General features: G+C 36.2%; 1 protein-coding gene across 4 annotated transcripts in view; it reads right to left on the minus strand.

Annotated features, from left to right (window-relative positions):
* The window catches only part of LOC145673107 (oxysterol-binding protein-related protein 9), a 443064-nt gene that overhangs the window by 175908 nt on the left and 254977 nt on the right, over window positions 1–12179 (minus strand). For all 4 annotated transcript variants that reach the window (XR_014128719.1, XM_081742477.1, XM_081742478.1 and 1 more), the window contains one exon: window positions 2607–2736. Coding sequence is in view for 3 of the 4 variants with exons in the window: in XM_081742477.1 (XP_081598603.1) it covers window positions 2607–2736 (130 nt within the window). In the remaining variant the exon portion in view is untranslated. The remainder of the gene's footprint in view (window positions 1–2606; window positions 2737–12179) is intronic.

A 12179-nucleotide genomic window follows, 5' to 3' on the forward strand; every position in this document is an offset into this window, starting at 1 on the left:
CAGGGTATTTCAAAACCACAATTAATTATTTTTTACAACATTCCATGGCGACGCAGCGGATGCCGCCATTTTGCGTTTTTTCGATTTTAGGCGTTTACGTTGTTTTGAATATTTTAGTATGTATTTGTCCTACTAAACTGAAAATTGCTCGAAGTCTCCAACTCGTGCAGAGCTAAAACTTTGATCTCTTAACATTTTTGCCTAAAACCACTTGAAGCGGGTGAAATCAGAGTCTATAGTAGCAACATTTTTTGGACATTGAAGACATGTTTGGGAACGGGAAACAACTGATGTAGAGGTTTGAATTTGTGTGCGTGTGTGTAGTCCGGGGCCATAAATTAATACACAAAAATTTACAGACCTGTAGCTGCTCCCAAAGACCTGAAAAAAAAATAGTAAAGTTGGGGAATTCTGCCAATTTGGCACGACTCACTGTCCTATATCTCCAATGGGCCAGGATAAAAAAAAAAATCTGAAATTTTGGGAATAGTTAGTCCTTTAGTATACCATAACACACAACAAAGCGCGTTTTGTATTTTTGAGCAGATGGGGATCAAAGTATTAAGTAATGACGTCATACTCTAGGAGATGTTTTGTTCGTAAATTCAACTGGAAATTTGTTGTTCTGAAGTAAAATAAAGTAGGATGAACGGTTAGTCCAGTCAAGGCTCTCAAGCTCGTTTCTTTCCTCTAGTTGTAACACTGTCTTATCACACCCACAGCAGCACTGGTGAAGAACGCCGCTATCAGCAGAAGGCGAGGAAAGTCAAAATGCACACTTGACAAAAAAGTCCATAAGTACTCCTTGTTCTTGCTGCTTGCTATATCAATAATATTCAATCATGTTTATTCTTGTTTAAACTGTTAACTCATGCAGGAGACTGTTGTCCTTTCGTTTGATCTACATTCCCAAGTAAGTGTTTACAGCAAGTAAGTGTTCACTGACTTGGGAATGTAGATCAAACGAAAGGACAACAGTCTCCTGTATGAGTTAACAGTTAAAACAAGAATAAACATGATAGAATATCATTGATATAGCAAGCAGCAAGAGCAAGGAGTAATTACGGACTTTTTTCAGTCAAGTGTGCAGTTGGATTTTCCTCGCCTTCTGCTGATAGCGACATTCTTCAGCAGTGCTGCTGTGGGTGTGATAAGACAGTAAAAATGAAATGAAATCTTTGAGTTTTACGTCCCACGGTTATGCCGGTTAGGCTAAAGGAGACGGTGATGATGAGTAATGTATGAAATGGTGGAATGAAGAAAGTGGGAGGAAACGGGAGAACCCCGAGAAAACCCACGCACACGGTGTTTGTCCACCACAAAGTTCACTTGGCGGGGGCTGGGATCGAACCCGGGACCCCAAGCACCAGAGGTGAACGCTCTACCACGGAGCCACTGCGGTGTGATAAGACAGTGTTACAACTAGAGGAAAGAAACGATCTTGAGAACCTTGACTGGACTAACCATTCATCCTACTTTATTTTACTTCACAACGAATTTCGAGTTGAATTTATGAACAAAACACCTCCTAGAGTATTGAGGTCATTACTTAATACTTTGACCCCTTCTGCTCAAAAACACAAAACGCGCTTTGTTGTGTGTTATGGTATACTAAAAGATTAACTATTCCCAAAATTTCGGATTTTTTATCCAGGCCCATTGGAGATATAGGACAGTGAAACATGCCAAATTAGCAGAATTCCCTAACTACGACTTTTTCCCAGGCTTTTGGGAGCAGCTACAGGTCTGTAAATTTTTGTGTATTAATTTATAACCCCGAACTACACACACACACAAATTCAGACCTCTACGTCAGCTGTTTCCTCTTCCCAAACATGTCTTAAATGTCCAAAAATGTTGACCTTGATTTCACCCGCTTCAAGTGGTTTTAGGCAAAAATGTTAAGAAATCAAAGTTTTAGCTCTACACGAGTTGAAGACGTTTAGCAATTTTCAATTTGGTTAGACAAATACATGCTGAGATATTCAAAACAACGACGTGAGCGCTTAAAATCGAAAGAAACGCAAAATGGCGGCATCCGCTGCGTCGCTATGGGATATTTTAAATAATAATTGTGGTTTAGAAGTATCCTGATATAGGATAAACATTCATGAGAAAATTAGATTTTTTGAAAAGGTCGGGTGGCAATTTTTCTTTTTTCTCGATCACTTCGCATGGATTGTCCCAAATACAACTAAACTTACGAGATTTTCATCACACAGACTGTATCGTCATTTGATAGAGATGGATATTATTATTATTTTAAACAAGAATCACCACGTTACATCTTTTCACATCATGTTTCTTTCATTTCGAATAGTCACATTTTCCGAAGTCCCAGGAATTTCAAAAGTGAACACATCTCAAAGGACTAGTCGATAACTATAACACATATACAAATAGTTTCAATGATATTACAACGTGTAACAAGAATATTACAGTTAAAGACGGAAAGTTTTAACATAAGGTGAAACTGCTTTAAGCAAAAAGCAGAATTGCTATCGGATACAAGAATGTTCAACTTCTCGACTATCAAAACGATGATAATAACTATGTAACATTCCAATCACTAGGTTTTCATTTAAAGAAGGATGTAAGTTACTTACGTTGGACTCTGACTTGAAGGCGACAGTGTGAAATCATTAGCATCAAAGAAATCCTCTTCTTCAGAACTTGAGTACGAGGTTTCTGGGACAATTAGCGTCATGTCCGTACGTCTGCTTCTTGGTGATAATCCTGAAAAGAAACATACAAGATGCTGTAAGTTTTGAGTTATGTATTATGTGAGCTGTATTTTGAACCAATCTTATATATATGCTGATTATCTTATATTATAATCACTAACATTTACACAAAATCGACTTATAGGCTAAGGATTGCCAGATAACAATCAAATCCATTATAAACAGAATGAATACAAACGGTCTGGATTACTGCACTATCGACTACTAACACAACAATTAAATTTATTCAAGTTGAGTTCAAATACTCGAGGTAATTATTTGTGTTCTTAGAAACCCAGCAAACACGTTTCAAATTTGATACGATGTATAATTTGTGTGTTTGAATGTGTTAAATCTAAGCATATCAGGACCACCATAACGTGGTTAGCAATCTGGATAAATGTCGGGGACCTTGACCACCTAGAGATTAAACAAAATCAGATTTAAATATATGGATTTAACAGTCTTTTAAACACATTTGGTGACAAGAATGAAGTTTAGTTCATTGATAATGCAAGAATTCAGTCTCTTTTCTCTTGCTTCTTGGCTATTTTCAAGCCCACAGAGATTATTACAAGTAATTAAAATACACTCATGGGCAATCTCTTTTCTTCATAGCCTTTCTGAAACAAGATGGAGTGTGCACGAATTGAGACAATGAAATCTATCTATCTATCTATATAGATAGATAGATATAAAACTAACAGAAGTAACGAAAGCTTTACAAAATACATAAAGCCAATACAGTTTATGGCATGATGGGATAGCAGAAGTAAACATAATGATCAATGTAAAAATCAGAAATGTTTGATTTCTACCACTTCTGATTTGAACCTCGGTTCCAACAACGATCTACGTTTCAACCCTCTACACTTTGATCAAATTTGGAGATGACCCATCAAGTAGTTATTATTATTATTATTATTATTATTATTATTATTATTATTATTATTTTGTCTCCCGGACAAACAAAGGACAGTGTCGTATATAAAGACGTTTTGGTACATCACACTCCTTAAAAACGGTTGAACTACCAATTTTTAAAGCACATTATGCGAAGTACATTTAAGTACTTCCAGAAAAAAATAAGTAATTATATAATGAACTATCATGAAAGTATTGAATAAAATGAATATAATTAAATACAAACCGAGGTATACTGAACTCAAAAGCCGGGGGCGGGTGCAAAGTTGTGGAACACAACCTGTCCCACCTCGGTCACCAAATACAACGCATAGCGATTTTTATTTTTTAGACGATAGGCTACTTGCCCGTCAAATTTGTTTTAGATCCGGACAGTAATTTCCTAGAAATAACGTACCATATACACTCATATACCTGGAGCGAAACTATAAGCTCCCGTATGCTTACATTGGAAGCTAAAAATGTACGCGACTCGTATCCAGAATAATGACTATTTGAAAGAAATATTAAATGAAATGAAATCTTTTAAGTTTTACGTCTCACGATTATGCCGGATAAGCTAAGCTAAGGGGACGGTGATGATGAGAAATGAATATGGTGAAATGAAGAAAGTGGGAGGAAACGGAGAACCTTGAGGACACCCACGCACGCGGTATTTGTCCACCACAAAGCTCACTTGTCGCGAACTGGGATCGAACCAAGGTCCCCATGCACCAGAGGTAAACGTTCTGCCACTGAGCCACCGAGACCACTCTAAAAGAAATACTTCGCTGTTTGAGTCAAGAAATTGGCTATCTTGTATAGTCTGAAACCAGTGCAAAACTGAGCATCAAATACCAAACTATGCGCTATCCAAGTAGTTGTAGCGCTTAATCCCGTTGTAAGCGGTACCGGCTTCAATTCAATTCTGTTCTTTCCGAATAGTCATTCCCATCTTGTACCGTTAACGTAACTATTGAACAATGGCCTGACAATGACTGAACAATGACTGTACTTAATATTGTAAATAAATAAAAGATTAACTGTACTTGATTAAAATGTATTCTCATTGTACTTAGTGAAATAAGTGGCACATATTTTAAGCAGTAAATCCTCACTTCGTTCATTAAAATATGAAGAGGATCTTGCAGCAGATTACAGTATTAACATATATGCACATGGTCTTCTAGGATGCAGACAAATAAATGAACTCGACGTCCTATTCTCTTGTCATACTTGTGAGACAGAAGTGGTTGCTTTACTTTCATTTCTCGATTTCACTGCAGCTCTTAACGACAGTACGTGCGAAGAGTATAAGCCAGTATAACCCACTTGTGAACCACAATTTTTAAACCACATCCTCTCGTATTCTATTTTTGAAACTATATAGAATATCATTAGTATTCACTTTCAATAACACTGCTAGTCCATGGTTTACTCGCTTTATCTTCCACCAGTTCTCATTAAACATTCAAAAACTAGCTAAAAGCAACAAAATTTTAATAATGAACATTTGAGGTGAATAGATAATGAGCAACCCATTACATGCTGTTTTCGTTGCCACACACCCATTTTGTTCCCTACAGTTACTTTTCCAATGAATCAAATTTCGTTGCGCCTGCTTTCGTGGATGCCAGTGTGATAATAAACGCCTGGTAAAGTTTTCTTTAAAAGTGTGTGGTTAAGGAATATACACACAAAACGAACAGAATATACTGGTAAATATTTACCAGCCATAAATTTTGTTGAATACTTTACACACACAAAAAAAAAAAAAAAAAAAATCGATACTGGCATGTCACGTTTATACGCATGTTTACCATGAAGAACAATAATCGTATCTGGGATACTTTTTTTGATATGCTTCGACACCTACCTACAACAAAAAAGGAGCTGTTATTTATTGTTTGGGAGCTAATAAGTGTCAATTTTAACCAACACACACAGAGGCAAGGCTGACTCTTGGTGGGAGCCCATGTGGTTCAGATCTCATCGTAAGCTGTAGGTGCATGTACAGCTCATATCTAAAACCTCACAAGTAAACGTCACGTCTGGGTGAATCGAGCTGCTGCCCGAGACATATGTGATAGAGCAACACTAAGGGTGGCGAGCACCAAACTAGTGTAAATTACTTCTGTAGTAACTCTTACTTCTTTAGTCTGGACTACTTTAGTAAATTACTTCCGAAGTAATATACTATTTTAGTAACTGTTGGAGAGCTCAATTTCTATTTACTTCTTTAGTTGCAACTAAAGTAGTAACGCCTTTTTACTAAAGAAGTAAGCCATTTCTGCCCACTGCTGGCACGTGCATTTCGTTTCCTATTGGGAGCTGAAGCTTATCAGAAGAAGTGACCATGAAAAAAGGCAGAGAACATGCGATTGCAGTGAAGAACAGCAAGTTGTTGGAAAAAGCAGACGAGCTTCATTCGTTAAAAATGCGTTTAATACGAGAGGAATATAATACAAAAATGTTGTTAATTGAAAGACAAAGATAAATCGTGGAAGACCATAACCTTAAAATGGAAGTTATGAATAAGAACGAATTCAAGAACGAAATGGAACAGACTTCAGATTCCGGTTCTTCAGGAAATGTGCTCCAGAAATTTATGTTTTTATAAATGAATGTGAATATATTTTATATGTATGAAACATATTCTTTTTGCTTGATATATTTTCCAATGGTTAATATGTACTTGTTTTTCACATGACATAATATTTGTGTTTAAGCATCAGTACATTTAATTTTTCTAATTACCACATTCTAATATTTATTTGTATCAGCGAAGTTATAAAAGTAGACATCTTATTTTTCTTAGAAATAATCAAAACATCTTTATTGTATAACTCTGTGTACTGAAGAAAGAAATAAAATGAAAATCTTAATCCCCTAATTGCAAAATAAAGAAGAAAGAAAGAAAAGAAAGAAAAAGAGAGAAACATAACTAAAATTATTCATAAATAAAATGGGTGACATTTCACTGCAGTAGTGACGATCCAGTGCCTTATTTATTTATTTAAGAAGAAAATATTTATAATAATTTATTATTTTACTAGCAAATTAGGTATAGTTTTTCTGACAGCTTGTCCTGCAGCATCTGCTTCTGGCTGAAATGCATATTGGTTCATGCCATTCACATCCACAACACCAGTGTTTCTTCTAGACATGTTTTTTTTTGGGGGGATTGCCCCTCGGAAGCTCTGAGAGTTTTCTCTGGGAGGAGACGAAAATAATACTTCTATAATATAATAATAAATAGAATAGTACCATGTAAAATTAATATGATTCCCTTCGAATATTAAGTGTTCCCTCCGGGACATTTTTTCTGAAAGGACAAAGTATGGGTATAGGTACACAATCCATGACCCTTATGACATTCGGGAATCAATCAATTCGATAGAATTCACTTTTTTCCTTTATATATATATATATATATATATATATATATATATATATATATAGTGGCGGATCCAGGATATGATCAAGGGAGGGGCCAAACCATAGTTTGCCGTTTTATCCAGTGTAAAGCAGGATTGAAGCCCATTTTATCCAGTGTAAACCTAAGCGTCAAGGGGGGCTATAGCCCTTATAGCTCCCACCTTGGATCCGCCACTGTACATATATATATATATATATATATATATATATATATATATATATATATATATATATATATATATATATATATATATATATATATATATATATATTTGTTCTGTGACGTGGACACACACACAGTGGCTTTAAGGCAATTGAACTGTCTATCACACTGTTAAAAGCTCTTCCAGCAATATTACGATGTATGTTAATGAGATCCCCTGCTAAGATTTGATAAGTACCAGTGCGAAGGATTCGCAATCTACAAAGAAGTTGCAGCCTAGGAGACAAAGCACGGTTCCTGTCAGAATTATGCTGCAGTAACGGCTCCAACATATCAAGCAGCCGCTCAAAAGATTCTTTAAGCAACCCACAACGCTCTTTGAAATCAATGTCACTATACATTGCAAATAGGTCTCTTCTCTCCACTAAAACTCTCATTCTTGGGATGTCTACTTCTTCCTCCATCTCCTTATATTCTTCGTAGTCCAGGTAATCCATAGAATTCGATATTTAACACGTAGAAACCAAAGAACTCATTTTACTCTCTAACTTTACTCCTACTACTGCTTAGGAGTAAATTTTGGCCTTATTTACTCCTTAAGTTACTAATGTAGTAGCGTAATCTTTGATGGTGCTCTCCATCAGTTTTGGAGTAAATAAATTTACTACAGTAGTAAACAAAAAATTTACTCCTGTAGTAATTTACTCCTTTAGTTCAGTACTCTCGACTGGAAGTCGCCGATTTCCTTCTCTCTTAGTAACTTACTACTTTAGTTTCACTTACTCTCGGTTGGTGCTCGCCACCCTAAGTATTCTTAATATATCAGGGAAGTTTTAGGTGCAAAGCTCAAAGGGCTTAGAAGATACAGCCATTAGATCACATGGAGGTATATGTTACAGTCTATTTGAGTACGTGATCTTATGATCACTGATCACATTCTGCCAATGTCTTCAATGAAGATCAAAGTTGCTTCGAGAAGAAATTCCATTCGTACCGGACGTTGAGGGAGAAAGGATCAGTGAAAATCAGAACTAGGGATGGGCAAAACCTGTTTTTTTAAAAATAAAAACCAGAAACCGGTTTCTAGAAAAAACAAAATCCGAAAAACCGACATTTCGGTTTTCTCCAAAACCGGTTTCGGTGAAAACTTCTAGAAAACAAAACTATTTCTGTGGAAACGGAATCGGTTTCTGGAGAACAACGAAACTATTCTGGTCAGAAATAGAACACATTTTGGAAACAACCGGAACCGGTTTTTTGAATTTTCAAAAAACGGTTTCGGTTTTCCTAAAAATCGAAAAACGGTTTTTGTGCCCATCACTAATCAGAAAAACAGTGGGACATGTGAGTGCAACATCTTATTCCTACATGATAATGCGGTTGTGTCCATGGAAGGAGAAATTCTACATCCCACTTATGTTCTGGTGGTTGAACCAAACGGTAGGTTTCCTGCAGTAAAGCCATCCCATCCGGCTAATATAATCTCATTTGCCGGTAAAACAGCGAACATGAACAAGCAAGACCTTATGACTTTCTATTCGGACGTCCTCTGAAAAAAAAATTCCAAATGATAGGAAGAAAGTCTTCCTGTTACTTGATTCATGGTCTGCAAAGTTGACATTCTTTCACAGTGTGCACCAGAAGGCTTTGCATTGATCAAAGGGATGATACCTGGTGGATGTGGTGGCACATTCAGCCTCTAGATGTTCACTTCTTCCGTCCATACAAAGCCTTGTTCATTTTATCACTGATACAGCAATAACAGGAAGTAGTGGGAATATTTAGCACCGTGACAGGTTCATACAACTTCAGTCGTTCACAATTGACCAGTTCTCGTTTTCGTAACATGATTCGATTCGCTTTCCAAAAGATTGGATACTTGAATGAGGAGCTTGAAAGTTGGATCATTCCTTACGATTACTGCTTTAACGAAATTGTGAACGACAAATGTTTCAAGTGCGATTTGTTTGCGTTTGTCAGGTATGCTCACTGTGGGCACAGTATTTGTACGAGGCACTCTTTTCTGAACTGCATATTGATTACAGTAATTGGTAACTTTTCTACGCAATGACAAAACCACTTCGAATTTGCGAAACAAACAACTTTCTCTTGTGTTTCATCATTTAAATATGCTGGAAACACTAACATAATCTAATGTATAGGAAATCATAGGTTTAAGACGTTTTGGGCTATGTATTAGGACTATAACATGTACTTTCATGTGATGTTCTAGTGGCTGTATATTCTAAACCCTTTGAGCTTTGTACCTAAAACTTCCTTGATATATTCAGCACACTCAGTACTACTATATCACGTATGTCTCGGACAGCAACTCGACTCATTCAAACGTGACGTTTACTTGTCAGTTTTGGAAGAACTTAGCATCATGTAACTACGCAAGTGCACACTCGCAGTCCCCATATTGCAAATGTAGGGACTGAAAGCTAAATCCTACAAGTTTTACTCATGCAGACCACCAGCACTGATAACGTAGACATACGACTACTCTGCATCAAAATGTAGAAAAGACTTTACGCTGACAGTTTTGTACAGTCGCTGATAGTTCGTGACGAAATAATCTTTCATTAAGTGGGACACTTAGTAGGCACAACGTGCGAATGTGAGAACAGAAAATATCCACACAATCATTAAGTACGTTCGGGACTCACCAAAAATATTTTTTGCGCAATTAAAACTAAGATATAATGGCTGATTTTCTTTGCAAAGTCAACTGTCACAGGGTTAAATACTTGGATATGTTAAAGAACTCGCTGATCTCATGATTTAATTTAAAAAGTGATCATTATCAACAAGACAGTTGTACATATCATTACAACAACAATAACCTAGTATGATGAAGAAATTATAAAATATGACAACACTGAAAGCAAACATTTGTATCTACGATACATTACTTAATAACGATACTTTTAAAACAATTATTAACAGTGTTACCAAAATAATAAATACACATTAACTTGACTTATAAAATCGCACTGAAATATTCATCTCAGGCCGTAGCCAGAACACTAAGATAGGAAGAACCGAGTAACTTTTACGTGGGGACTGACTTGAGTTTCTCTCTCATGCTTATGGACTACATTCCAACAAACAACTGAAGGTTTCAGAGGGTTGAAGGTGGGCTCAACTTCTCTAACTACGAACCTGATGTATCTACAGAAAAAAAATGTAGATATCGCATGTTTTCTCTCTACTCTCTCTAATATGACATTTACGAGCAATGTGTTAATTATCCCGCAGGCGCGATCACTTCTTTATGATTGTAGATCAGTCCTATTTAGGTAGGGGATAAAGAACCTGCATAACTTGGGTGGAATTTTCCAAACTGGAGATACACTACGCACAACTCTATTTTCGACAATGAGCTAACTTGTCAGTTTTTTGAGTTTGACACCACAATCTTCCGATAAATTTATATCGAGCGTTTGGGAAAATATACGCACTTGCTTTGTACAATCCACACGAGATGTGGAACAAATTTCTCAGCGAATAGCTTCTATAGACACATGACTGACTGACGACTCTATTTGCAACGTTGCCAGTTCTCCGTTCGTAAGAACTTACCATCTACTTTCCTCCCCCCGCATTTGACCAACGCGGGAACTACGTTACCGTGCGATCTCTCCTAACTTTACATATTGTGTACTACTGAAGAACATCTGATTGATTGTGTTGGTATTCGGAAAAACAAATTTGAATAGGTCATCTTTTGGTGCCATTTCACAGACAATTAACGTGTTAGACAGAAGCAGCATCCGTCTATATGATTATACTTGATCCTTCGGTCTGGATTTGTAAATGAATTTTACGTTAGTAATCTTCCATGACGAGGGAAAGTAGACCGTCCAAAAACACGTATTAAAAATGGGAGTGAGCGCACCATAGATAATAGAGGCCATGTAGTGTAGAAAAAGAGTGCAACTATTATCATGGCTTGAAGTTCTGATTAAAGAGAGAGCAACAGAGAGGGGGAGAAGAAGCTTCGAAAGAATAAATGACCATATTGACTGTATGAGAAAAAAAGGAGTGACGCAGATGCAGTAGAAAATATGCTGCTAAAGAAGTCATTAAAAAGATCAAACTTTTTATCGTTCTCTGCACGTAAATTAGCTTTGTATATTATGATTTTTAGACCTAGATTTTATGACGTCAGAAGTCTTTGGAGCCGTTTATATTTTATTTAGGCATTGTCCACCAGACGAGGGACGAGAAGCACATTTTAAACTTCGAAATGAGAGGCGAAATATGACAATTCTCATCTCGCTTTTGAAATGAGAAATTTCACGACTCTCGCGGGCAACAGTAGCTCACCGAACTTAGGTCTCAAACTCTGTTTTGGTATTACACGATTAACTGTCTTACATTTATACGTTGATAAAATGATTGTAGGAATAGAATAAACAGCATTTTTTTTTATCAAAGTTTAAAAACACCCAAGTCATTAACAACAGCATTTTATCAGTTTAAAAACACCCAAGTCATTAACAATATACATCAATAATAAATTTGGTTCAAGCATCTCTCATGACACGAAAGGATTCTGATACTTTCTAGATAAAATTAAGAAAAAGAAAACAGCATAAATTTTGTACATACATTTACAAGATGATTTTTTTTTATCATCTAATATAAAAGGTTTTATAGTCTTGTCTCGTAGGCAATACTACTTGTATTAGATATCCCTTCGAAATATTAGATATTTACATTTCATAGGTCTCTCTGCATACCGCAATATGTTGGAAAAGATATTTGTATTTTAATTTACACGCCACAGTTCTCAGGCTTTTTTTTTTTTTTTTTTTTTTTTAATATTTCGGTACATTGCAGGTTTCGTTGTCATGCCATTCAGGTATTTGCCACTTCACAATTTTTTGGACCCACTAAACTATCATAATCCAATGGTCCAAAGTGGATAATATAAATCATAAGTT

This window comes from Thermobia domestica, chromosome 16 (assembly GCF_964235325.1).
Source record: "Thermobia domestica chromosome 16, izTheDome1.hap1.1, whole genome shotgun sequence".
Taxonomy (NCBI): Eukaryota; Metazoa; Arthropoda; class Insecta; order Zygentoma; family Lepismatidae; genus Thermobia; species Thermobia domestica.